Source organism: Heterocephalus glaber, unplaced genomic scaffold, assembly GCF_053883595.1.
Source record: "Heterocephalus glaber isolate CG9 unplaced genomic scaffold, H.glaber_assembly_v1.0 deba00000594, whole genome shotgun sequence".
NCBI lineage: Eukaryota > Metazoa > Chordata > Mammalia > Rodentia > Bathyergidae > Heterocephalus > Heterocephalus glaber.
In genome coordinates this window covers 15,323,465-15,350,271 of record NW_028258151.1, presented here as the reverse complement: position 1 = coordinate 15,350,271, position 26,807 = coordinate 15,323,465, and the positions used below count along the sequence as shown (strand labels likewise).

General features: G+C 54.1%; 2 protein-coding genes and 2 pseudogenes across 6 annotated transcripts; 1 reads left to right on the top strand and 3 right to left on the bottom strand.

Moving 5' to 3' along the window:
* Positions 1-121: 121 nt before the first annotated feature.
* On the top strand, positions 122-4,399 carry Kcnk7 (potassium two pore domain channel subfamily K member 7). Its single transcript, XM_004852391.3, has 3 exons — positions 122-1,353; positions 2,865-3,263; positions 3,503-4,399. Exons 1-3 carry the CDS (start codon positions 843-845, stop codon positions 3,706-3,708), a joined length of 1,116 nt encoding a protein of 371 aa, XP_004852448.1. The 5' UTR covers positions 122-842; the 3' UTR covers positions 3,709-4,399.
* On the bottom strand, positions 4,208-26,807 carry Ehbp1l1 (EH domain binding protein 1 like 1). Of its 5 annotated transcripts, none has more exons than XM_013074816.3 (19): positions 24,705-25,166; positions 22,144-22,201; positions 21,855-21,950; positions 21,511-21,564; positions 21,245-21,423; positions 21,029-21,171; positions 20,348-20,425; positions 20,100-20,262; positions 17,421-19,950; positions 16,807-16,964; positions 16,674-16,722; positions 15,654-16,313; positions 6,551-6,620; positions 6,384-6,439; positions 6,183-6,306; positions 5,870-5,969; positions 4,944-5,017; positions 4,749-4,863; positions 4,208-4,656 (listed from the first exon to the last, which is right to left on the bottom strand). In XM_013074816.3, exons 1-19 carry the CDS (start codon positions 24,806-24,808, stop codon positions 4,557-4,559), a joined length of 4,911 nt encoding a protein of 1,636 aa, XP_012930270.1. In that variant the 5' UTR covers positions 24,809-25,166; the 3' UTR covers positions 4,208-4,556. The 5 variants fall into 5 exon arrangements, 3 of the variants coding, with proteins under 3 accessions (XP_012930270.1, XP_021120248.1, XP_012930272.1); XM_021264589.2 differs by having other exon boundaries at positions 19,200-19,950; positions 24,705-25,158; XM_013074818.3 differs by lacking the exon at positions 17,421-19,950 and having other exon boundaries at positions 20,222-20,262; positions 24,705-25,144.
* On the bottom strand, positions 6,631-10,715 carry LOC147829512 (sperm flagella and cilia-associated protein 2 pseudogene; annotated as a pseudogene).
* On the bottom strand, positions 10,706-12,896 carry LOC147829511 (sperm flagella and cilia-associated protein 2 pseudogene; annotated as a pseudogene).

Here is a 26,807-nt window from a genome sequence, read left to right as displayed (position 1 = left end):
GAGACTCAACCTGTCCTGGGACCCTGGTGTCCTCACTCCCCTAACACAACAGACGGATGGTCTGGGCCTAGGCCAGGATGTCTTGTGCCACACCCTTCACCTAGGAACATGCCACCTGCCCTACTCAGTCATTGAAGACTCTTCTTGATCTCTGACACCCTGCACACTTGCCCAGTCCACCTTCTCTCAGCCTGTGCCAGAGCTTTACCACTCCACATCTTTCCATAGGCCATTGCCCCCACTCAGGTGACCATGCTTGTCCTGTGGCTGAGTGGGCCTGCCCATTCTTTGTGCCCAGTTGCCACATCTCCCCAGGACCTTTCTTGGCCATGCTGTCCCAACCGTAGGCAGATCATGAGGGTTTCCCCTGGGTTTATTCCACCTCACTCCCCTACCGTATCCACCTTGAACTCCACCATTCCTCTCCCATCTCTCTGCCCAGGCCATCACCATCCCACCAAGGACGCCTCCGTATTGTCCTGTGGGCTCCCTGAGCCACAATTGTCCTCAAAGGCCTGCGTCCTTACCCCCTCCATGGCCAGTGCCCAGTCCTTCCCACACCCCAGGCACTTGCCCACCATGCTTCTCATGCCCCAACCGGCAGCCCTCCCCCAGAACACCCATTACCTGGGCGTTTCCTGCTCCTCAGAAACCTATGACAAGGTGCAGATGTTGTATTTCTTTGCTCATGGCTTTTTTATGTGAGCACCAGGAGGGAAGGGACCTGTGTCTGAAATGGGGTGTGTGCAGTGGACAGAATATTTCTGTGAAGAGGTGTGAGGCTCGCTCTGGGCCTGGGCTTCTCACCCTGCCCTCATCCTCACCACCCTAGCTGCTGTGAAATGGGTAACAAGATCTTGGCCCCAGAGACTGGGAGGAGTGCCGCAGCTTACCTCCCTGCCATTCGTGATTACGCCAGCTCTGTCTCAGCCACCCACACAGCACCTCCTTCCAGCCTCGCCCTGCATGGCCCCTCCCATGGGCCAGTGGTGAAGCAGGTAGCTCCCACAGTGCTCCGAACTCAGCACTGCACTATGTGGGTTCTGAGGCCTTGGACCCGATACGCGCTCCTGGTTGTAGCCCACATGCTGGCCATGGGGCTAGGGGCTGTGGTTCTCCAGGCCCTGGAAGGTCCTCCCGCACTCCAGCTCCAGGCCAAGCTCAAGGCTGAGCTAGCTGCCTTCCAGGCAGAGTTTGGGGCCTGCCTGCCACGTGGAGCCCTGGAGGAGCTGCTGGCCACAGCCCTGAGGGCACAGGGCCATGGAGTCTCCGGCTTGGGCAATAGCTCAGAGGCCAGCAACTGGGACCTGCCCTCAGCCCTGCTTTTCACTGTCAGCATCCTCACCACTGCGGGTAAGGCCACCAGGCAGTCCAGGAGGAATAGACTCTTGAAGCCATGGCTCCCTGAGGCCCCTGGGAGTACAGTCCTGTCCTTGGCCCCAAAGCACCAGATAGAGCCCAGGCCCTATCCGGTCGGACATCACAACTGGGGTGTCCCACACTAACACATCCCAACTGGTGCCTCCACTTCAGCTGCCAGGAGGGCTGTGGCCTCCCCAGCCCCACCCCTAGGCACCCTTTGAGAATCAGGAGAGGTGCCCAGACCTCACAAAGGCCTGAGGCAAGACAGGGAATGCAACACAGTGGGATGGAGAGGTGGGGGTGAGGGGACAGACCAGGACTACCAGCTCAGGAGAGGCATAGGAAGTCCTAATGAGTCGTTGATCAAGGCAAGAGGGCACACAGTTAAGGGGTGAAGGACTTCCTGGTAAAGGGGTCACCACATGCTTAAACCCCAAGAAATAAAACAAGGGATGCAGCCCTAGGTTTTGGGGGTTTTCTTTGTCCTGTGAAGCATGTATGTATTTTATTGTGGTGCTGGGGATCAAACCCAGGGCCTTGCTCCTTTTTTTGGAAACTGAAGAAACCATACAGAGCCTGAATCCCCACAAGGCAACATACTGGCTGGAACAGAACAGGGCCTGCCTCTAGGCAGAGCTCAGACTCCAGCCCACCACTCCCTCTAATCTTTCATCAAGCTCCTCTGAGCACAGTTTGTAACCACTGGACCAGCTGGTCCTGTTCTCCCAGCATGCCCTGCTCTCCCATCTTTCCTAACCTTCCCTGTCCCTCTCTGTCCCCAAACTCCCTCTGCCACTTTGCAGCCCTACTCATCAACACAACTGCTCTTCCTGCTTGCTGTCCCCTCACTTATCAAAAGTCAAGGCCCTGGGCCGGGGATTTAGCTCAGTGGTTTTGCCACCTGCTGCGCAAGCACAAGGACCTGAGTTTGATCCCCGGTACCAAAAGAAAAAAAAAAGTCAAGGAAAAGTCAAGGCCCCAGGCCGATTCAGATTCCAACACCAGGCCTGACACATAGGAAGACAGGTCACACCTTTGGGGAGTGGGAAGAAGGTGGTGACATATCACCATTTGTGGATTTGGAAGTATAGGATAAAGGCAGAACTAAATAATATCTCAGGAAGCCAACATCAGGCTGAGAATGTAGCTCAGTGGTAAAGCACTTACCAATTATGCACATACTTGCTTATCATGCAAGAGGTCCTGGGTTCAATCCCCAGCTCAGAGAAAAAGGAAACAGAAAGCCAGGGTCTTTCAAGATAGCAGTTCTCTGAATTGTCCTAGCTGCAAATGTCCTGAGGGATTGTCTTCTTTCATTTTCCGGAAAAGAATGGCTGGGAGGTAAAGAGGCTTGCCCCAGGATCCCCAGTGAAGGAACTGGGCCAGAAGAGTTCATGCAATTTTGGCCACCAGAAGGCAGCCTTCAGTGGGATGTAGCAACAGGGGACCCCAGCAGGCATCCCACTCAAGAGCTCACGGTCTGCTTCCCCTCTTCTCCTCAGGTTATGGCCATATGGCCCCGCTCTCCCAAGGTGGAAAGGCCTTCTGTGTGGTCTATGCGGCTCTAGGGCTGCCAGCTTCCCTAGCACTTGTGGCTGCCCTGCGCCACTGCCTGCTGCCTGTGTTCAACCGCCTGGGTACCTGGGTAGCCAATCGCTGGCAGCTGGCACCAGACCAGGCTGCACTGTTGCAGGCAACAGGACTGGGCCTTCTAGTGGCTGGCATCTTTGTACTACTCCCAGCCCTGGTGCTATGGGGTCTACAGGGTGATTGCAGCCTGCTGGAGGCCATCTACTTTTGCTTCAACTCACTCAGCACCATTGGCCTGGGAGACTTGCTACCCGGCAGTGGCAGAAGCCTGCACCCAGTGATTTACCAGCTTGGCCAGGTCGCACTTCTTGGTGAGTCTGGGGAGGAGGGAAGAAGAGCCTAGACTATGATGTCATGATCCCCTGGGGACTGACATCACAGGGGAGAGATCCTCCCTCAGGCATTGTTTGGAAGTAAGTAGTAGTCTAAAGAAGCCCTGTGGCAGCAGCAGTGAGAGGTGTGAGTAGCGCCTGGTGCCAGGGTGGTTGCCATGCTGGGAGTGGGAGCATTGTGGGTACCATAAGAGCTGCCCTAGCATTCTCCTCCCCAGGTTACTTGCTCCTAGGGCTCCTGGCCATGCTGCTGGCAGTAGAGACCTTCACAGAGCTGCCACAGGTCTGTGCCATGGTGAAGTTCTTTGGGGCCAGTACCTCTGTGACTGCTGAGGACCAAGATGGCATTATGAGCCAGGATGAGCTGGCTCTGAACAACCTGCCTCCTGCCACCCCTGGCTGTGAACAGGCCCTGGCTTGCTAACAGGTGTCAGGTGACTTCACCCAGCTCCTCTGAGGTAGAGGATCCTGAGGAGGAAGCAGCCATGAGTACTTGGAGAAGAATCTGGAGATGGCAGGGGGGGTGGTGGTGAAGATTTTAGGGAATTATGTGTTAAATTTTTAAAAAGGCAACATCTCCACTTTGTTTTGTGTCTTCTTTTGTTTTTGTTTTTTTAGTACTGGGGACTGAGACAGGGTTTGCTTAGGCTGGGCTGGAACTTGGTGATCCTCCTGCCTCAGCCTCTCAGAGTGCTGGGATTACAAGTGTGCACCACCACACCCAACTACAAGTCTTACATCAAAATGAGACTTCCCGAAGGCAATCGTCCTTAGAAGGTGGAGTTCCAGCCTCAGCAGGCATCTGGAAACCACCAGTCACTCAAGGCTGCCCAGGTTTAGGGTAGCAGAGATGACATTATAGGCCTAAGCTCCACCCGCTTCCACCCATTGAAGCCCAAGCTGTCCTAAGAATGGTCCAGTGCTGCTGTTTCCTTGTCCAACTTTACTGCTGGCCAGGAACAGGAAGGGGAGGAGAGCACAGGCACCTTTCCCCATAGAGTCCCTCTTCCCAGGCAGTCGCCCAGGCCCACCCACTGGGGAAGGGTCCTGCTCATTGAACCAAGAACACACACACACACACACACACACACACACACACACACACACACACACACGCATACTGACAAATAAATACGGGCAGCCTAGTGAGGGTGTCTCCGAGGCCAGGTCCGCTGCAGCACAGGCTGAGGAGCAGTGAGTGAGCACCAGGAACAGGCAATGCTTTGGCCTGGGCCTGGGGGCCAGGTGAAGGTGAGGCAGGCTCAACTCAGCTCAGCTCAGCACACAGCGTTCCCGACGGCTCAGCTGCCGGCTCAGCTTGCGACGCCGCTGCTCCAGGCCGCGCTCCAGGCGCTCATCTTCCTCCAGGGCACTGAGGGTGGGGTGGGGGCCTCAAGTCAGCCTCGGCATTGTCCACTGGGGCTCCAGACCCAGCACTACCAGCTCAGATGGGCCCCCACTTACATCCGTTCCTTTTGGTCCAGGTTCCGGACCAACTGGTCACGCTGGTTCACCAGTGACACCAGCTCCTCCAGCAGTAGCTGTTCTCGGTGCTGCTGCGTAGCTGTTTTCTGCCAGTCTGAGAGTCCAAGAGCCTGAGTCAAGTGGTGCCCAGCCTGGCCCTGTCCTACCTGTGGCCCCTCCATCCCCATCTCCCACCTTCGATGGCCAGCATGGCACGAAGCTCACGACTCAGCAGCTCGAACCTTCGTTCCAAATCCTGCTCCTCAATGCTGGGAGGCAAGGGTGTTAGGTCAGGGAGGGGGTGAGAGCAGGGCTCTGACACTCCCCCACCCCAGCCTGCCTCCCCCTCCTTCTCATAGAGGGCTGGGCTGATCGCTAATGTTTATGTGGCCTCTCCGCCCCTCTCTTGTAAAATAAGAAACAATTATTTAAATGGAAGCAGTGGACTACAATTGTCCTGGAACAATGCAAATGCAGACAGGCAAAGCTCTCTCCATCAAGTGGCTGACCTGAGAAGACCTCTACGGCTTCTTTTCCTTACTGTAGAGGCAAAAAGTCAGACTGGAGGACATAGCCTCCAACCTTCCCAGGGCACATTCTGCTGCTGGCCTCAGTTTTCTCATCAATAAAGATAGTAGTCTTTTGTATGTGTGATATTGGGGAACTGAACTCAAGGCTTTCACACTGAGCTACATCCTAGCCATCTATTTATTTTGAAACAGAGGCTAAGTTATTCTGACTGGCTCAAACTTGCAATCCTCGTGCCTCAGCCTCCCAGAGTGCTGGGATTACAGGTGTGCATCACCATGCCTGGCAAGACAGTACCAGTTTAAGAAGTATACAGATTGCAAACGAAAAAGACAGGGCAAAAATTAATAAGATGGCTGAACAATAAATTTTAAAAGATCTTTGAAAGAAGAAAGAAGAGAGCAGTGAATACAGTGGTTGTAACCGAAGTAGTATAACTAAGATTCCTTGCACTGGACTGCCCTCTGTCAGCAGTGGTGCAGCCGGAGCTGTAGGGTGGGGCGGGGCCTGAGCAGGTGGGGGTGGGGCCTTGGGTCAGGGCGGGGCATTGGAGCTGGGAGGGGCCTGGCCTGGGCCGGTAGGGCGGCACTCACAGCAGCTGCAGCTGGTCCTGTCTCCGGATGAGCGCGTTCTTCTTGTTGACCAGTGTGAACCACTCCTGAATCAGAATCTCCTCCTGCAGCCGGTTAGCACCTGAATCAAACCACGACAGTCACCATCGGTGAAGGGCAGCTGGGGCCTGGAGGAGGGGCTTGCTTGCTATGTATCTCCAGGAGGCTGCTTCCCACTCGGGGCTCAGCATGCTCACTGTAAAATGCCTCCACATTCCTCCTCCTAGCTCCACCCACAGCCAGAAGGAGCTACAGGGCTGGGCAGATAAGGTGGTGGCCCCAGGTATCCACCCACCTGACTGCATGAGGCTCCTCAGCTGCACCTCCACCTCAGCCGCCCGCCCATCTATCTGCCTCTGCTCCTGTTCCAGGGCCTGCAGCTCTGCGAACACGTACTGACTTGTGTCCTGGAACCGTTGCTGGGCACAGAAAAGGGGTCAACAGGCCCCGCCTAGAAATGCCCACCCATCAGTCCCCCCATTTTAGCCCTCCTTACCAATCTAGCCTCCTCCCCTGGACTTGGGGGTTGCTCTTCCAATGGGGGACTCCCACCTGCAGACAAAGACCAGGCTAAGGCACCCACAAGAAGTGCCCCCAGATGGTCTCCACTCCAGGATTTCTCAGTGGCCTGAGCTAAGCCACGCCCCCTCCAAAAGTACTCACCAGGAGGCTGCTGTGGGGCTGTGGTTGTGGGTGGGCCAGGGGCAGGGCTGAGGTCAGGAATCAGGCCTTCCTGTGGAAAAATGGGGCAAGTGAGGGCTGGGAGGGGCTCCCTGACAGCCCCAGCCAGAGCCTCTCACACACAGGGGAGGTGGGGTCCTCAATCCCAGACCCTCCGCCCAGCCACTTCTCCATCCTGCAGGACTTCCTCCTTTTCAAGTAAAGACCAGGTAGAGCTGGGGATTTAGCTCAGTGGTTCCGCCACCTGCCTCGAAACCCCAAGGACCCTCGTTCGATCCCCCGTACCAAAAAAAAAGAAAAAAAAGAAATCAAGTAAAGACCAGGCCTTCACTTCCCAGGCTATGGTCTTGGGCCCATCCACACCCATCCTCTGAACCTCAAAGTCCTCTGGGCTGCTGACCCTGATCTCAGAATGAAAGTCAGGTCTTCTGTCTCCCTCCCACCTCTCCTCCATGCAGCCCCTTCGGGTCATCTTTGACTCCTGTCACTTCACGTTGGCATCTCCTCATGGCCAGGGCCCTTTGAGGTGATACTGAGCTGACTCAACGCAGCCCCATTTCTTGACCTAGGCTTACCTAAACCACCACTGCCATCTCCAAACCAAAAGAGGGCGCCCTCCCACCATATCGGTTCCCATACCTAGACCCAGTTCTAGTCTTAATGTATGACATTAAGAATCAGGCATAGGGCCAGGGATTTAGCTCAGTGGTTCCACGGCCTGCCTTGAAGAAAGTGCAAGGTCTAGAGTTCGATCTCCAGTACCAAAAAAAAAAAGAACCAAGCAGGTTGGCTGGACCTGCAATTTTACCCTACTGTGGCCCACTCCTGGTGACTTGCTGGGATTGTCAGCTCTGGGGACATCCAGCTTTGGGCTCGGCTGACAGACCAGTGCTGTTCTAGCTATCCTTCTGGGTCACAGGATGGAGAGAAGGGTTGACAGCCTATGTCTGCCTCTACCCATATCCTCTGAGAGGCAGCCCTGGCCATCCCTACCCTATGTGCCATCCTTTCCAGCCTGGGTCAGGGGTAGCCTCCTCACCAACTGCCACCATTCCCTGCCTGCAGCTCTGCCCTCAAGCCACAACCAAGAAGTCTTCTGAAACTCTCACCCAATGGTGTAACTGCACCCCTTCTTGGCCCCAAGTCTCACTGCCAAGGTCTGTGGGCAGCTCTAGCCTCAACTCCTCGAGCCCCACCTAGATGCCACCCCCTGGCCACAGACCTGGACTTTCAGTTCCCTGAAGAACTTCCTCAGGCTGGAATCAGCCTCCATCTTGAGCTGCCCCAAACAGACCTGATCTCTGATCTCTATGACTCAGCTCAGCCCTCCTTCCACAGAGGCCCCTGAGCCCCTAAACCTCTCTCTCTGCCTCCTTCCCAGCCTTCAGGCCTCCAGAAGTCTGGACTGGGCAGATGCTACCCCCTGGGGCTGCTCCAAGACAGCTGGGAGCCAGCCACTTCCTGGTGCTGTTGATTCCCCATGCCTCCCTGACCAGAGGCAGCCCCTTCAGAGAGTTCCCAGGGTACACTGATTAAAAATAATGGCTATGGGGCTGGGGATTTAGCTCAGTGGTGCTGCCGCCTGCCTTGCAAGCGCAAGGTCCTGAGTTCGATGCCTGGTACCAAACAAAACAAAACAAAAAAAACCAAAATAATAATGGCTAATGTCACCTAAGCATTTATGTAGTATATATACACATTGATTCATTTCCATCCATTGTTTTCCCAACAACCCTGGGAGGCAGAACTATTCCCTCTCTCACTTTACAGATAGGAAACTGAGGGTTGGAGATGAAGCTCGTACAGGGTGTGGCTACATAGGGTTGTCTAACCCTCTTGTTGTTTTGTTTTGTTACCAGGGATCAAACTCAGGACCTTGTGCTTTTGAGGCAGACGGTGGCACCACTGAGCTAAACCCCCCACCCCCTAGTTTTTTGGTTTTTGTTTTGCAGTACTGGGGATTTGAACTCTGGGCCTTTGAGACAGGGTTTCATTAAACCCAAATTTGTTCCCAAGCATGGATATCCACTGGGCTTGTGTCCTGTTATGTGAAACAGGGAGAAACCTCAGCCCTGTGTTGACCAAGGAGGTGCAGGGTTCCAGAAAGGCATCTGAGGAAACATGCAGCTCCTCACCTTTTTTTTTTTTTGGTACCAGGGATTGAACTCAGGACCTTGCACCTTTGAGGCAGGGAGCAGAACCACTGAGCTAAATCCCTGGCCCTGCTCCCCGCCTTTCTGACAGCACCGGCAGTGGGGCGAGCCCACATCCTACCTTGCAAAGAGCTTTCCTCCTCTTCCTCAGGGAAAGAGATCACAAGTCAAAAGCTTTGCCCAAGGTCACACAGCCAGGCAACAGTGCTGGGCCCAGCAGAGGGCGCTATGTCAGAACTCAGGCTCACATGGGCCTGTAATCCCAGCACTCTGGGAGGCTGAAACAGGAGATTGGAAACTTCTATCCTAGCCAAGGCAATTTACTGATTTGGCAAGACCCCATTTCAAAATACAAAATAAAAAGTAAAGGTCTAGAGAAGTCAGGCGTGGTGGGCCAGCCAGGGCCACACAGTGAGTTCAAGGCCAGTCTGAACTAAAGAGTGAGACCTTGTCTAAAAAAAAAAAGAAAAGAAAGAAAGGGCTGAGGATGTAGCTCAGTGAGAAGGCCCTGGTTCCATACTCAGTACTGAAAAGAAAAAAGAAAAAAGCTGGACATGGTGGTGCATACCTAAAATGTCAGCCAGCACTCTGGTAGGCTGAGGCAGGAGGATCACAAATACAAGCTCATCCTGGGGAATTTAGGGAGACCCTGTCTCAAAAAAAAGGCTAGATCATTGGGTGTGGTGGCTCCTTCTGTGATTCCAGTGCTCTGGAGGCCAAGGCAAGAGGCTCACTGAAAGTTTGAGGCCAGCCTGGGTTACACAGTGAGTTCAAGGCCAACCTGAACTATATATAGCAAGACCTTGTCTCAAAAAACAACAAAAGGGCCAGGGATTTAGCTCAGTGGTGCTGCTGCCTGCCTCGAAAGTGCAAGGACCTGAGTTCGATCCCCAGTACCAAAACAAAAAAGGCCAGGCATGGTGGTTCACAACTGTAATCCCAATCCTTGGGAGGCTGAGGCAGGAGGATCACTGAAAGTTTGAGGCCAGCCTGGGCTACATGGCGAGTTCAAAGTCAGCCTGGACTACATAAGGAGACCCTGTCTCAAACAAAACAAAATACTGCCCCCTTAGAAAAAAGAAATAGGCAGAGGATGAAGCTCAGTATTAATGGCTTGGCCTTGGGTTCAATCCCCACTATATCTCTCCATCTCTCCCTCTCTCCCTCTCTCTCTCTCTCTCTCTCTTACAAAGCAGACTTTAAAAACAGTGGCTCTTCACAAACAGATGCCCAGAAGGTAACTAAAAGCAGAACAAAGGTTGACCTTCATTTTGTTTTTTTTGAACTTTGCAAACACACTTTAGTTTCCTTCTAAAGTCAGAAGCACATATTTTAGTAATATAAGCTTAAATTATAATAAATGTAATTACCTTTATTCTTTTTCACTCTCTCAGTTGCAAAAATTTCTTTTAGTTTCTGACAAAGGCTCTTTATCTATTTCAGCACTGATTTTTATCAAAATAGTTTCTGGTTTTGAAAACCACTGTTCCAACAAAGGCCAGTTGTCCCAGAAGCCTATAATTCTATTTTGTATGTGATCTCTTAAGTTCTGGTACCCATGCTTATCTTGGTTTTCAGCAGCGCCATGTTGACCAATATCTTTATGAGCCATTTCATGAAAATTCTTCAGCTTTGATATCATTCATGTGACTTAGCAAGAAAGTATCTGAAATATCTAGCAATATGACAGTCAAATGCAGAAGGAAGAGGCATTCTTTTGAAGCTGTAGGATCCACAGCCAACGTGGAGATTTGTATTTTCTTTGCCTCCATTTCTACGAGGTTTCTATTGTAGCCGGTGAGAGCTTCCTCTAGAAGCCGTGCTTTGTTTAATGTCATTGGAAAACCATCAAGAATCCACCCTTGATTCACAGGTATCTCATTAATAGCATTTACTATGATGTTAACTAATGACAGGCCTGGAGTGCTCTTTCCTTTCTTCAGCAATGGTTGTGATTTTGTACCAAGCCGAGCATGTACAGTGAGTTAGAGGAATTATCACTATCACTTGATGTGACTTCTTCAGTTTTGGGTGTTCTATTAGCATGTACTAGATGTACTAGATGTAGTTTCTTTCACCTTCTGTTTCTGGTACTGGTTCGCCTGAAACTGGAGCATCTGGAGATACATTGTATGAGTCCTGGCTTTCTTTACTGTCCTCCTGCAGATCTGATGGAACCTCTCCACCTTCTTTCTGAATTGGTAAGTCCTCACTTTTTCACTGTCAAAAAATGCTTGGATAGCTTCTTGGACAAGAATGTCTATACAGAGTACCTGAATAGGAAACTCTCTTTGTAGAGTCTTTTTTTTTTTTTATTTCTTTGGTATTGGAAATCGAACTCAGGTCCTTGTGCTTGCGCAGCAGGCAGTGAAACCACTGAGCTAAATCCCTGGCCCTGTGTAGAGTCTTTAAAGTGATAGTTTTCCCACTAAGTATTTTCTCCAGCAAGCATCCTTTAATAGCAAATGAAGGCAGTTCATGCTCTGTTAGTTCAACTTGAGGAAGAGATTTTTCAATTTGTCTGTGAAGCGCATGGCCCATTATGGAACTGTTGGAGGGTGGTAAATTACCTGTCATTTATTTTGGTAAAGGCCACTCTTCAACCATGTTCTTATATTCTTCCTAATCTTTGCTATCTAGCAAGTCTCTTTTATCCAGTTTCTCTAAGTTGCTCTTCAGAAGGATTAGCAGGCATATGCTTAATAGGTGTTTATTCATATATGGGTTTTCCATGAAAAAACACTTTCTTCCAATCATGCATCATCTTAAGTGGAATCAGATTGTCAACATTTGATAGCCTGTCACTTAAGTGGACAAATCAAGTATTTGATCCAAAATTTCTCCGTATATTTTATAATGCTTTATATAACGAGCCTGAGTGCTTTCCACAGCAATCTGTTCATGTACTTCTTTCTCTCTGAGAATTTGTTCTTCAAAATCAATCTTGGCCTGTTTTGCCAAAGCCACTTCTCAATCAAGAGTATCCTAGAAATCTTTAAGTCATCTTTCCTCTTATTGTTTTTCTCTGAAAATTCTGTTTTGCCATAAAACCTCCTTTTCATGCGAAACATGCAAGAGCTGCACAGGAAACTTGCACTCCTGTTGGGACGGTCACATGAGTCCATGTATCAGCTGCTCCTCAAACTAAGCCTCCTCCTTTGCCTTATAGGCAATGAACTGGTCCATTAACAACCTCCGCCATCTTTTCTCCCTTTGGTTTCATGCAAAAGCATCTTCTTCTAGGCACTTCTGGATTTTTTTAATGTAGTCATCACCTGAGTAAGTGTTTAACGAGTCAGTAGTTTTATAGTCTGCTGTATCTAAACCAGTCTTGGATGCACTTTCTTTGCCTGGACATCCATTTTTATTAATGCTTCAAACTTCATCAGCAGCGACAGCCGCTGCCTCCTGTTGCTTTTTCATCCTCTTTGGGGCCTCAAGTGCTTTTAGAGTGTGATTGGATGCAGGTTTAGGAATCTGTATGACAGCTGCTTGGATTTTGGCCATTATTTCATTCTGTTATCTTCTGCTGAAGCATTGCTCTTGGGAAGCCTCACTTTTCATGTTTTCAAATTTTAAGCCTGCCAGAGGCTGTGTGGAAAACGCCTTTGCAAATGTCTTGGGATCTGCTAATCATAGAAAATGCTGTCTTCAATTCTTATGGCACAAGATCTTCACAGGATTGAGCCAAGCCCTATACCTAATACCAATCAGGGGGTGCTATCTTCTATTCTTCTGGAACTTCACAAGATCAAGCGAAGCCCTGCACCTGATACCAATCTTCTGGCATGAGCTCAAGCTGCAGCCCTCCAATTGATACTAATCAAGTGAGAGAGTGAGAGACGGGATGTAGCTCAGTGGAGAGAGTGAGAGCGAGACGAGGTTGTAGCTGAGTGGAGCCGGCGGCTGCCTGGTAAGTATGAGATACTGAGTTCGATCCTCTCTCCCTCTCTCAAGGTCCTGAGTTTGAGCCCCAGATGGAGAGACAGAGGAGAGAATGGTGTACCTCTGGCTGGCCTCGAACTCACAGCGATCCTCCTGCCTCAGCCTCCTAAGTGCTAAGATTACAGGTGTGCACCACCACACCTGGCTTGATCTTCATTTTTGTCTCCTTTATTACCTTAAAATTTTGGGTTAGATCCTTGCTCACCTCTGCATATGGGCACATTAATCATTTAGGGAGTATCTGCCTAAATGTTGGCAAAACAAAGTTGATTACTTCTAAATTTAAGTATCTTATCTCATCCTCTGTCAAAACTGAAGACACCAGGGCTGGGGATTTAGCTCAGTGGTGCTGCCACCTGCCTGGCAAGTAAGTGCAAGCTCCTGAGTTCTATCCCCAGTACAAAACAAAAAAACCCCTGAAGACACCAGGGCCGGGGATACAGCTCAGTGGCGCGGCACCTGCCTGGCAAATGTAAAGTCCTGAGTTCGATCCCCAGTACTGGTAAACAACAACAAAAAACTGAAGACACCAACATAAGGTATTTACAGAGACATTCACTACGCCCAGAAGTCTCCAGTTCTAAACCTGTGGTCACCGGGATTCCAGCAGAGCCTCACAAACCTGAGACTGCCCCACACAGAAACACTCACCTCCTGGAGACTGAACTGCCCCCTCAAGCAACAAAGACTCTCCCTGTAGCCATCATGCAGAAGTGGAATTGAGGGGCTGGGGATTTAGCTCAATGGTTTCTGCTGCCTGCTGCGCAAGCGCAAGGACCCGAATTCGATCCCCAGTACCAAAAAAAGAAAAAAAAAAAAAAAACATGGAATTGAGATAAAAATCCCCAGAGCCTGGCCTGCACCTTTGAATTTCTACAACCTGGCCCAGCTCTTCCTTCCATGAACTGCCCAGTCAGAACTTCCTCATCATTCCCGTGTCCCCTTCAGTGCCCCCCCCCGCCCCCACCTCTTACTTTCCAATTAAAGCTCTGGCTTGTGAAATTCATGCTTATTACCTTGGTTTTAATTTCCAGCATCACTGAAGCCAGGACCCACACTAGCTGGTGACATTCCCACCTATAAAATGGGGTGATTGCTCTTCCCTGGAAAAGGCACTGTGGGGGTGTCGAGAGGTCATGGGGACAAGACCAGCCATAATGAGAGGGCTCAGCAACAGGACCAGCAGAGGCAAGTGGTGGAAAAAGCCAACCTCAGCAGCAATTGAGCTTACTCATGCCAGTCCTGGTGAGAATTCTAGTGCTTCTTCCTCCTGTCTGACCCAAATTCCTCCTTCTGTACCCTCATGTTCGGCCCCTCCTTAGGAAGCCTTGCTAGGCCACATCACAAGCACTCTGCTGTTCTCATGGAGTTGCTTCAGGCCCATCACAGCTACAAGGTCCCCTGACCTCATCCTATTCCAGGCCTTTGGGAGCTTGGAAGGATAAGGCCTGGCATAACCTCTGCACATAAGGGAAACAGGGAAGGACACAACCAATGAGGAGGAGCCTCCTCCAGCCCCATGCATCCGTATATCTCCTGTGGGGCAAAAGGGCTGGAGGAGGGCCAGGCTTGGAAAGACCAGATGCTGGGACTTGGGCCCAGAAGGGTATAGGTTGGAGCCTCCCTTTTAAGATTTAAAGAGCCACTAACACAAGTTAACCAGCCAGGCTACAGGAAGCTGTGTCCCACTGGTCCCTGCCGGCCACATCCTGTTAGGTACCTCCAGTGCCCTCTCTGTCTCTCTCATTCACAGGCTCGACCCTGTACCTCTGACCTGACACTTAAGGCTGCTCTCAGCCTGGCCCCACACCATCTGGAGACCTTTTAGGAGATGTCTGGCAGTTCTCCAAATGGGCCCAGAGCTTCCCTGAGGCCACATTTTGCTGGTGTAGGTCCATTCACTTGAGAACCACCCTTACATTTTTCAGCTGGGAGATGCACCCCCCCTTAAACTAGCCTGAAGGCCGCTGCTTCTTCCAGAAAGCCTTCTCCCAATTTATTCTTTCCTTTCCACCAAACTGAGGGACCATCACTGGGCAGGGGCAGCCATGCAGTGGCCTGACAGGGCTGGCCGTTCTGTCCTAGACCACAGAATTGACCCCTGGCATTGACTCTTTTATTTGACACAGGTTCTCACTATGTAGCTCAAACTCACCACATAGCCCCAGCTGGCCTCTAATCATCCTCCTGCCTCAGTCCTCAAGTGCTGGGATTACAATGCACCATCACAACTACCTGGCCTGGACATTAGTGTTCTGAAGCCTCTGTAGGACTACCTCCCTCTAGCACAGTGACAGAACCCCCTGGAAGACTGACCTAAGACCTGAAGCAAATGGTAGGGACCCAGGCCTCAGCAGGATCTCCCACCTCCAACCTCCCATTATAGGAAGAGCAGAAGCGGGACATGGTGGATCCAGCCCAGTCTGGGGGAACTTAGAGATTACGAGAAATCCTGTCTCAAAATAAAAAATTAGAAAGGGCTGGGGATACAGCTCATAAAAAGGCCCTGGGGCCAGGGATTTAGCCCAGTGGTTCCGGTGCCTGCCTCTAAAGCACAAGTTCCCTAGTTCAATCCCCAGTACCCAAAAAAAAAAAAAGTAAAAAGGCCCTGGATCCAATCTCTAGTACAAGAAAGAAAGAAACAGGAGTGGGGCAGGTCAGGCATAGTAGCCCACAAGTATAATCCTAGTACTCAGGAGACCGAGGCAGGAGGAAATCCACTAGCAAATATCCCAGGGTGGCAGCAAAGTCCGGGTTCTCTCTGGGTCTGGTGGTCCTTGGCTAGAATACCCCCTGAAAGGGAGCTCATTACCTACCTCGCCAGGGTTGCTTCCACAGCACCAGGGTCCCCCTGAGTCCAAAGTGCCTCCCTGTGTCCAATTGTGTCTCCTGCTCTTAAGGTGCTAGCTTTGTTCTCTGGGCCACTCAGGACCCTTCTCTGCCTGGTTCTCCACCACCCAGCTCTACAGCTGTAGAGGGGCACTCACCGTGGCCGAAGCTCCAGCAACTCCCGTGGCTCCCGAGTCCGGCTCGTCCACGGAGAGGGAGCTGCTGTTGCGCAGCCTGGAGCGCCTCTTCTTCAGCAGGTCGGCGTCGCGCACGTGGGAGAAGGAGCCATGCGCACGGGGCGGTGGCACCGGGCCAGCCTCCCCATTGACTGAGGACCGTCGCAGTCTCACACCGCCCCCGCCTGCTGTCGCTCCTGGCCCGTTCACCAGCCCCTCCGCTGGGGGAACTGGGGCTACCGGTGTTGGAGCTGCAGGGACTTCACCCGGGAACTCTGGGGGGGGACTCGTTTCCCCTACGACCTTGGCCTCGAAGTCCTTGGAAGCGCAGCCAGCGTCCGAGCCCGCGGAGGCTGTGATGGGGTCCACACTTGGGCACCTCGGCCCATGCTCACGCAGCCGCTGCGCCAGGTCGCCAGCATCCAGCTTGTCAGGCAGGCTTGGCGTGGCACTGCCCACACGGTACGTGCCGGTGCCACCGCCGCCCTCCAGCTGCACAAGCTGCAGCTCCTGCCCGGTACAGAAAGCGCGGATCTGACACAGGTATGTCATGACGATGAGCTTGTCGGGGACCGACAACAGCACCATGTCCGCGGGCTCCAGCAGCCGTGACACTCCCAGGGCTGCGAAACCATCGAAGGCCTAGGAAGGGTGCACATGGGGTCAGCGTCAGCGACCTGCGTTACCCAGAAACGCCAGGGTCTCCCATAGCATACCAGGGTTTGCCTGGCAACGCCTTCAGTGCCGCCCCCCATCTATCAGTGTCGGCCCTGTGTTACCTAGCAACAGCTCACCGCCTACCCTGATACCAAAGGGTGGTTTTGGAAAAACCATCTAGGAGAAATATTCTTTTTTTAGAATGCCAATAGAAAACTAAGGAAAAACTGTTTAATGACCAAGAGGGTAAAATGTGACTAAAAGCCACCAATAGGCCTTGCAGCCCACAGGTTCTTGTTCTCTGGGTAGAGCCTCTTCCCAGCCATGGCTCCCTCCCTACCTCACCTGCTTGTTGTTCTGCTTGATGTTGAGTGGGTCGAGGGAGGCGTAGTCACTGCAGAGAGGGTGTTAGTCAGAGGCTGGACCCACACTGCCCTCCACCCAGCTCCTCATTTACCCTACCCCATCGGCAGCTCACATCTTGTCAGGATAGAATCGGTGCAGGATGGCACAGAAGGCCAGGCCATTGCGCCAGGATGTGGTGAAGTTGGTGATTCGGACACCACGATAGCCAGTGGTGATCTCCTGGCACCACTCCAGTAGGGACTGGCTGGAGTTGACCTGGGCAGGTGGTGCCTAGGGACACAGGAATGGGTTTAGGGGATGTATTCCGGGGAGCTGAGCCCACTGCCCCTTGGGGAAGCTCAGGCTTGCCACAAAACAGTCTCAGCTGTGAGTTTTCAGAGGTCATCAGAGACCACTGGCCAAAGCTAAGGGTTTCCAGTTCAGGAGTTATGTGCCAAGGTCATCTAAAAGGTCAGCAGCCCCCAGGCAAGAAGATCAAAGGTCACCAGCAGCCACACAAGGTCAGCCCAGAAAATCAGTCTAGGGGTATCCAGTTCCATGCACCCCGGCCCAAGGAAGACAAAGTGAAAGAGCCAGGGCATCCTGAGGAAGCAGGGGATGAGGAGGCTGAGCCCCCCATTTCACTCCATCTCAGTCTACCAGGTAGGTCCACGCAGAGCCGCCATTAGCACAGCCCCAGGTTAGCAGGAAGAAGCAGGCTGGGCCCTCAGCGGTCCCCATCCCTACCTGGCTGCCCGGCAGCCTCCTGTCCTCTTCAGGCTCCTCTGGGGAAGAGGCCCCTGAGGGCCTGGGCACCCCAGCCCCTGCCCCACTGGCCACCTGTGCCTCAATCAGGCCGGCCTCTGGGACGCCTCCCTCAGCTTCTTTCCCCTTCTCGGTTCCCAAGACCCCAGCCTCTGCTTTCTGGGCCTCAAAAATACCAGATTTATTCTCTGTGGGCCCTAAAACTGCCATTTCTGCTTTCTGGATCCCCCAAACCCCAGATTTGGCTTCTGGCACTCCCAAAACCCTGTCTTCTTCTCCCAGGAACCTCAAAACTTTAATCTCTGCTCCATGTACTCCTGAAACCTCTGTCTCTACTTCCTGGGATCTTAAAGCTTTTTGCTTCGTAACCGGGACCTTTAAAGCCTCATATTTGAGAGCTCTCCCAACTCTAGTCTCTGCCTCCTGGACCCCTAGAGTCTCAACTTTTGCATCCTCAGACTCTGAAATCATAGTTTCTGTCTGTTGGGTCTGAACTACCTCAGGCTCTGGCCCTGAGACCCCTGAAGTCCTAGCTGCTATCTCCTGGGTCCTCAGTATCTCAGCTTGTGCTGTCCTGGTCTCCATCCTTAGACCCCCTGAACCTCTTATCTCTGACTCTTGGGCCTCTGATCTCCCCAACTCTTCTTTCTCACGTTCTATTCCTGGAACCCCTAAACCCCCTGTCTCCAATATCTCAGTTTCTGCTATCTTGGTTTCCATTACTGAAATCTCTGAAGTTCCTACCTCTGTCTCCAGGGTCCCGAACTTCTCAGTTTCTGTTGTTCTGACCTCTATCCCTGAGATCCCCCAAACCCTAACCTTTGTCTTGTGGCTCCCCAGTATCTCAGACTCTGCCACCCGAGCTTCTATCCCTGGAACCCCTGACCCTTCAGGTGCTATATCCTGTGTCTCCAATATTTCAGCCTCTGCCTCCCCACCCTCTGTCTCTGGTACCCCAGAACCTCCTGCCTCTGTCTTTTGGGCCCCCACTATCTCAGCTTCTACCTTCAGTAATGTGGAGCCCTCAGATACCCTCTGGGTTCCCAGTATCTCAGACTCTACTATCCTAGTCTTTGTTCCCAGAACTTCTGAACCCCCAACCTCTGTTTTCTGGATTTCCAATACCTCAGACTCTGCTATTCCAGCCTCTGTCCCTGGCATCACTGGAACCCCCACCTCTGTCTCCTGGGCCCCCAAAATCTTAGACTCTGTCACTTCAGCTTCTATCCCTGGAATCCCTGGCCCCTTGGCTGCTATATCCTGCGTCTCCAATATTTCACCCTCTGCCTCCCCACCCTCTGTCTCTGGTACCCCAGAACCTCCTGCCTCTATCTTCTGGGCCCCCACTATCTCAGTCTCTACTACCTTAGTCTTTGTCCTCAGAACTGCTGAACCCTCAGCCTCTATTTTCTGGATCCCTAATACTTTAGAGTCAGCTATCCCAGCCTCTTTTCCCAGCATCCCTGGAAGCCCTGTCTCCTGGGGCCCCAGTACCTCCAACTCTGCTGGCCTAGCAGCCTCTGACTCTGCTGTCTCCGTCTCGTGGGCCCCCAATATCTCAGTGTCTGCTGGCCTAGTCTCTATCTTGGAGAACGCTGATCCCCCCGCTTCTGTCTTCTGGGTACCAAATACCTCCCACTCTGCCTGTTCAGTCTCTATTTCCAGGACCCTTGACTCTTCTGCTTCTGCCTCCCAGATCTTCCAATCCCTAGGTCTTGTCCCCTGGTCAGCTGATGATGGGGCCCCCTGAAACCTGCTCACCTGGGGCCTGAGGCTTGCTGATCCAGCAGAAGGGCCCTGCTCCAGGTCTGTCCTCCCAACACCAGGGGCTCTGTCTCTCATCTCTGCATCTTTTCTGTCCTGACCTGCAGCATCTCTGGCCCCGCTGTGATCACTGAGATACCCAGAGTGCCCTGCAGGCTCTGCTGGAGATGAGCTCAGGTCTATGGGAGCTTCTTCCTGCACCCTGACCCCCATCTTCCCCTGAGAGCCCCTTGGAGGTGCCTCAGGAGTCACCCTGAATCTTGCCTCAGGCATAAGCCCTGCAGCCTCTGGTCCTGTAGTAGCTTTGTGTCTCACCACACGTCTCTGCTCAGCTTCATCATCACTAAGTTCTGGACTCTCTTTAGTCTCTCCAGCTGTGAGCCCTGACCTCTTAGTGCTCATCTCTTTGACTCCCACCCCTTGCTCACTGTCTACCCCACCAGCCTTTGCCCTGTCTCCAGGAGTCCCCTCTTCAGCTTTGGATCTCTGCTTTCCCAAAGTATCTTTGGAGTCCACATCCTCAATGTCCAAGCCCGGCCTGGCTCCCTGGGCTTCTGTCCCTTCCTGAGGGCTTGTCCAGGCCTCGGTTTCCCCCAAAGAACCCACTCCTGCTGGGGAAGCCTCTGAGGCATTGGCATTGGGGACCTCGTTCCCCTCTTGAAGGACCAGGGGCTGAGGAGCATCAGAGCCTTTCTGGAGCCGAGGGGCCGGGGTGGGGGCCATGTCCTGGCTTGGCTGCCTCGAGGACCTGAGGAGAGAGCAGCAGAGAATGTTGGAGGGGGGCTCCTGTGCACCCCAATCTCAGGTCCACCCCTCCCCTTTGGACTCCTGGGGGGGGCAGTAGTGGGGAGAAGAGCTCCTAAAAGTGGCAGGGGTGGGGCTGGTTCCAGAGCTCACCTGGCCTCCGGTGGGGTTCCTGGGGGCCTGGGGGCCTCAGACCCCACTTGGCCCCCACCTATAGTAGCTGATTCTGACCCCTGGCCCCGGGAGGCCCTGGCTGGGGGCACAGGGGCACTCACAGGGGCTGGGCTGGAATCCTCAGTTTTAGTGGGGCTGGCAGCTGGGGAGGAAGGGAGGAGGTGCTGAGGCCTGGGCCTTGTGAGCTGAGGTCCAGTCCCTACACAGAACCCGAGCCCAGGTCTCACCTGCCTGCTGGGGCCGTACTTGGCCCTCATCATCCTCACAAAGTGGCTTCAGCTCCCGAGGGGGTTCTGGGGGTGGGGCTGGGGATTATAGGGGGCAGCGTCAGCTCAGGGCAGAGCCCTGCAGGTCAGACCCCCTCCCCACAATTAGAGTGTTGGGCCTACCTGGGAAATGCCCCAGCCTCAAGGCACAGTCCCAGCCTAGAGAAGGGACAGGCCCACAGTTGCAGAGACAGAGACAAAGAGAAGGAACCACAAGGGCAAACAGACAAAAAGCCTTAAGGAGCAGCTGGGAGGGCCAGGACACAGGTAGTGAGGGCAGGTAGGGAGGGGAGGGGAGAGAAAGGGGGGATTGGACTGCAGCCTTCCCTGGGCTTCTGACCCAGCTTCTCAGGTCAGGAATAAGCCAGGTAGGCACCCACCAGGGGGTGAGGGCCAGAAGCATGAGGAGGTGCTGGGAACCCATCCTGCAGGATTCAACCAAGGACTGAGGGCAGCAGGTCCACGGGTAAAGTTAGGACAACTGGGGCTGCTGGGAAGGTTGGATTTCTGGGCAGTAATGAGCGCCCATCATTGCAGGGCACAGCTGGCCCGACCCTAGAACAGTTAGTGGCATGTGGCCCATGTGCCTTCCATAACCCCTAGGCCTTGGCAGTCTTAACCCACAGCAGGCTGTGAGCCCACCTGGCTGAGGGTCTCGAGCCCGGGCCTCAGGGGCCCCTGGACCATTGGCCTCATCCTCGTCACTCTCAGCAAAGTCCTCCAAGTTTCCCACATCACTCGGCTTCACACTCATGAGGCTGGCCAGACTCTGCATGTCGTCATCCCTGGGGGTCAGAGGTCAAGGATGAGGGCTGGGGTCAGAGAGACAGAGCCAAGGAAGGCAGGGGGGGCACTCACGTGGCTCGGCCCTCCCGCAGCAGCACCCCTGAGAGGGTGAGGCTCAGCTCAGCATGTACCACCTTTACTGACTTGGGCTTCAGCCGCAGCCGCAACGGAACCTGGGCTGGCACAGGCCCTGCATGGCGGGCTAGGTCCACCTCGGCTGTGGCCAGCACCTTCCGCTGCCCCTTGGATTCCTGAGGGTGGGAGAGGGACACAGTGAAGGGGATCAGCACAGCCCTGAAGTCCCTGAGACCCCAGGCCCAGCCCACCCTGGCACTCACATTCTCGATAATAAATGTCCACTCTTTGGCCTCATACTGGTCCACGTGGGGGTCCTAGGGAGAGAGGCCAGGTGAGTACTGGGCTGTAGGGAAGGCAGTGCAGGGAGAAGGACATGTCCTAGCTTAGGAGGTGCCCCAGCCTCTGATCCCAACTACCTCTCCAACTGCAGGTGTTGGGGAAACACTACCTCCTCCAAGGAGCCTCCTGGGCCCCTCGTGCTTAGTTAACTCTTAGCCATCCTTCTCTTCTTTCCTGTTTGGATAAACAGTCCACCAGGGGACGCCCTGGCTGCCCACTGCAATCGCTTGACCATTTCCATCAATGTCTGGGGAAGGAGACTTACTCTGTACAGGGTCACAGAGATGTCCACGTTCTCAGGCACCATCCACACCACGGTACCCCGGTATGGGTTCTGGATGCCTGGCTGCCAGCTGTGGGCCTGCAACAGGCAGTCTGAGTCCTCCCCCTACACCCCCAGGCTTAACTCTTCCCTCCCCACCCCCATTCCCTTATCTCCAAACTTGACCCTATTTTCCTCTCCTCCTGTGGAGTCTGCCCACTCATCAGCCTTCCCCTTGGGCCCCCTTTGGCCGAATCCCAATCTGGACCCCCCAGTCATCATCCTCCTCTACCTTGGAGCAGATGCGTCTGTTCCGCCGGGTCCATACCACCACCAGCTTGTCTGGCTGCCTGGGGAGGGGCCAGGAGGGGGCTGCTCAGTCAGGCTCACCCAGCCTGCCATCCCCTCTTCCTCTTCTTCCCCAGCTCCCACAGGGTCTTCCTTCAAATCCTGTCCCCTTCCCTCTGGGCAGTTTCTTATCTGGAGCCACAGGGTGCAGGGTGGGGCTACTGAGGAGGGTGGAGCCGAGGCAAAGGGCAAAGGCCCAGACAGCATGAGTGAGCCCGCAGGGACCATGAAGGAACCAGTGACAGAGATAGAGACACAGAAGACAGACAACAGACATACTCAGAGACACAGGAAGAAACAGAGCCTCAGAAGTTCATTCATTTGCAAATTATTTGTGCTTTGCTCACTATAAACCCAGCTCAGTTTTGGCCACAGAGCAGAAAAAGAGAGGCTGGACCCTTCTGGGGCTGAGGGCAAAGGAGCTGGGGAAAGAGGGCCTGGGAAAAAGGAAAGTAAATTCTCAAGCTAACCTCAGGGGCTTGTGAGGGAGCCTCTGGGGTCTCCTTGAGTTTGGTCGTCTGAGAAGACTTATGAGTGGATGAGGGATGGGTCACGGGAGAATCTGGAGAAATGGCAAGTGCAAGGATTGGGGCTGGAGGAGGGACAGGGACAGCAAGGGGCAGAGGGTAGGCGTGAGACCAGAGAGAAACAGGGTCACCATCCTTAGATGCCCACAGAGGGCCTGCTGCTCCAGCAGCCCTTTGGTAGCCTCAGGGGCCCCAAGGAGTGTCAATTAGAACTCTTGCTTTCCAGAACCCAGGGCCTGTGGACCAAAGCTTTTCAGGGAGATAATAATAGAGGCCAGACGAAGTCAGAAAGGACTTCTGGGTGGTAGGTGACATGTAAACTGAACAGCATATGCAGGGCAGATTCAGAGGAAAGGCACAGATGTGCAGAGGCAGAGACAAAGTGAGAGGAGAAAGAGGGCTACTCAGGCCCTAGTCCCCAACACAGAGGTGATCTGGCTGGCCCTAGAGAAAAGGAGCCTTTAGGTTAGTCTGCAACCTCTACCCCCTGGAGGATGGGGATGGTTAAGGGGACAGGCAGACAAAGTCAACACAGGCACCTTCCTTGCCTGTTCCCAGTACCCTGCCAGGATGCTCAGGTATGCCCACCTCCCTGCCCCTCCAGGGCCCAAGCCAAGCTAAGTGGCTTGCTGTTAACCTGGAGGATCCTGAGGCCCAGAGAGATGGCCAAGTAGGGTTACAGAGCTGAGCCTTGAGCTTTCTGCCCCAGAGCTAAGCTCCCTCCCCCAACCCCAAACTGTAGGCAAGAGCCAAGCAAGGACAGCCAAGGGGCCTACTCAGAAAGAGGAAGCAGACAAGGGGTGCCTATGGAGGGCGGGCCCTGGCTGGGCAGCCTGACTCAGGCCAGGCACGCCCTCCCAGGGAGCTGTGACCTGGGCAGAGGCCACTTCCTGTCCTGGGCTCCAAGTGAAGAAGCCAGAAGGCCCTATCCCACTGCCTGTGACTCAGCTGCGTTGACACTGCTGCACCCTAGGCCTGCTCTCCAGGACCGCGCCAGTGTCCCCCTAGCCTCTTCCAGGATGCTGGGCAGAACCCAGAGGCCAGGGTTCAAGTGCCAGCTCTGTGCTGTTCCCCAGCCAGCCCATACCCTCTCTGGGCCTTGGCCAAGTGAAGGGCTCACAGGCAGGCCCAGTGTGAGCAAGATCAGAGACATGGCCGCAGCCCTAAGGACCCCACCTCTACTCACTCTCCTCCCTGTGGACCCTATGCTCCCTTCCCGCCCTAGCCATTCCCCCAGGGAACCTAAATTTAGGCCTGCTGGGTGGTTGAGGCCCCCACAGCTGTGCCCTAATCCACCAAGGGAAGCTGACACCAGTGAGCACGTAAATTTAGGGTGTGACGCAGGGGCCCAGAGCCTATACCCTCTCATGTGTCACCCCCTCACCCTACCTTGCCCTCTACAGGCCCTCTCCTCCTGGACCCACAACCTCCTAGGTCCTCAGGTTCCCTTTAAATTGTTCCCCGCCTCCCTCCTCATTCCTCCAAGTGCTCAGTTTCCCCTTTTAAGGACATGGTGGAGACATTTCCAGCCTCCTAGCCCTGGCTCTGGTTGAAAGGAGGGGAGTGTCCTCTAGCTCAACAAGAGGGCAGGGAAGGGGGGAAACATCTTTGTTTAGATGTGGGCTAAAATCCATGAGGTTTCTGCCCCAGCCCTGGCCACCTGCAGACCTTAAAACTTGCTTCCATTTCCAGTGCCACTCTGAACCATCTCTCTCTGGCCCAAGACATTTGGTCTCCCTTCCCCAACCCTGAGCACAGAGGGAAAAAAGGTGGGCACAGACATATTCTTAGCCCCGAAAGCCCTTATCTCCACCCCCAGAAGGGCCCCCATGCCCCAGCTCCTAACTTTCTTTGCCTGTGACACAAGGGCCCAAGCTGGGGCAAGGAGGAGGAGGGGGCCTTGACCACAGGGCTGGGCTGAGGCGGCAGGATAGGGTACCTGCTAACCTGGAGGGGGTCCCCTCAGACCTTCACTTACCATTTCTTGGTGCACTCCAACACCAGCTCGTGGTAACAGGCCACAAACTGGAACTTGGCGGCTCGCTTGCCCACGCGCTGCAGGCGTTTCCACACGGAGGTCATGGCCCCCGCCGCTCCCGCTGTCTCCTTCTCAGGCCTGCAGCTCTCGCTGGCTGGCGACTGGCCTGGCCGGGGTCCGCATGGCCTGGGGGACTTCTATCCACGTTTCTCTCCCTGTCCACCCCGTTGGCGTCCGTGCAGAGGTGCCCGGTTCTCTGACCCGGCGGAGGTTACGATCCCTGATGCCGCCGCTGAGACCTGCCGGATGACTGGGCCGAGCCCTCCCAGTCGTCCAGGGTGCGTTGGGCTGCCCTAGACGCCAAGCGGCCGAGCAAACGGTTTCCTGGAGCCGCACCCCCGTCGGAAGGCGGGCGGGGCAGCGCCGCGGGCGGGAGCAGGGGCAGGAGCGCGGGGGGCGGGGCCGCTGGGGCTTCCGGGGCCTCCTGCTGCGACCCGCGCTGGGACCGGCGCCCTGGGACCAGCTCCGTGAGCGCCCACGCTGGTGGATGCTCGAGGCTGGTGCGGGGCTTGCCCGGACCGCCTCCCTTCTTGTCCACAGCCCTTTCATACTCTTGACCCCATTGCAAAGGCTAGGACAACAGAGACTAAGAAAGAGAAAGGGACTTGCTTAGGACTCTCCTGAGCACTTGCGCCAGGGTCAAGTGTCCTCAACAAGGGCCGCAGCCTTCTGCAGCCACCCACGTCTGAATTAGAGCAGAAAGGAGCAGAATCAAGGATCACCTCTGGTGGCCCTACCTGTGGCCACCCCATCCCCCATGGTTTCCAAATTTGACTCCTCAGCTGTTAAGAGGTTAGACAGTCCCAAATTTCCTCACGCAACTGGAGGCCCAAATCCTGACTTCAATCAAGTGTGTTCTGAGCCTTAGTTTTAAAGTCTGTTAAATGGGGATAATTACGGCCGGGGATTTAGCTCAGTGGTTTCGCTGCCTGCTGCACAAGGACCGGAGTTCGATCCCCAGTACCAAAAAAAAAAAAAAAAATAGAGATAATTATAGTTCCATCCTTTATAGTCACTGAGAGAAAGCACAGGTCTGGCTGATGTTGCTCATCTCCTTACACGGAATCCCTTAAAGCCTGTGTGGTGTCTGGGAAGCCTGCCTGCCAGGGTGCTGGCTGTTAACACCTAGATTAGAGTCCTTATCGCCTACCCACCCGCTGTGCATGGTAACAAACATCTGCAGGCATCAGGCCCAGAGTCAGAGAACTACCCTGGGGCAGCACTTCAGCTCTTCCTTCCCTGCCACCGCTCCGAAAGCTTTGTCAATACACCTTAACCCGCTGCTTGGTAAGTAACCTGTACTAGATTTGAACAGGACCTCTGGTCTGCCAGGAGTGCCAGTTTGGAGACATCTCCAGAGGCAGGTGACTATTGCAGGGCGGGGCATAGGCTTCTGCTGCCTTGCAACTTCGTGAACGTGAAGGCTGCTTTTGGCAGGCCTGACACTCAGTTTGACTCCCAGTCCCACTGGTGTGGTCCTTGGAAAGGTTTCCTCAGTGAAAGCAAGCCTTTTCCATACAATCCTACAGGTACCAGGGTTGGGGGGGAGGCGGTCTGTATGAGACCTAAGTGCGCAAAGGGGGTGTCTTGGACCCCAATCACTGTTCAGTGCCGCTGAGTGTCTTACACCCAAGCTGGGGCCCTGCCCCGACTCCCTTCCCAGGCTTGCCTGGCCTCTGGGGAGGCCACTACTTCATCCCTTCTGCCTCCGAAGCTCTTCCCTTCTATCCCTGGGCCCTAGCTCCCTGGCCCTTCCTGGAGGCGCCTTCCTTCTCCCGCCGACGGGCCCCTCTTGCGGACGGCTCCGGCCCACCCATTTCCTGTGCCGCCCCAACTCCGCCCCCACTCGAGGTGGAAAGTTTCGCTCCTCAAGATGGGCGGCTCCTTCCTTCCCATCTGGTCAGAAAAGCCCAAAGCGAGTGAGAAGGGGGCTGGGCTCCCAAGCCTCGAGTCCGAGAGGGGAAGTGACTCGACCGCAGTCACACAGCTGCGGAGCCTGCCGCCAGCCCAGAACGCTCACAACCCCGCCCCGGGGTGAGAGTT

Excerpts from the sequence above, each read along its gene's own strand:
- Kcnk7 (XM_004852391.3), top strand. The coding sequence starts at position 843 with ATGGGTAACAAGATCTTGGCCCCAGAGACTGGGAGGAGTGCCGCAGCT. Across the intron at positions 1,354-2,864 it reads CAGCATCCTCACCACTGCGG|GTTATGGCCATATGGCCCCG; the intron begins GTAAGGCCACCA and ends TCTTCTCCTCAG. Across the intron at positions 3,264-3,502 it reads TGGCCAGGTCGCACTTCTTG|GTTACTTGCTCCTAGGGCTC; the intron begins GTGAGTCTGGGG and ends TCTCCTCCCCAG.
- Ehbp1l1 (XM_013074816.3), bottom strand. The coding sequence starts at position 24,808 with ATGACCTCCGTGTGGAAACGCCTGCAGCGCGTGGGCAAGCGAGCCGCC. Across the intron at positions 16,723-16,806 it reads CGATTCTATCCTGACAAGAT|TGACTACGCCTCCCTCGACC; the intron begins GTGAGCTGCCGA and ends CCCTCTCTGCAG. Across the intron at positions 6,440-6,550 it reads AGCCCCACAGCAGCCTCCTG|GTGGGAGTCCCCCATTGGAA; the intron begins GTGAGTACTTTT and ends CTTTGTCTGCAG.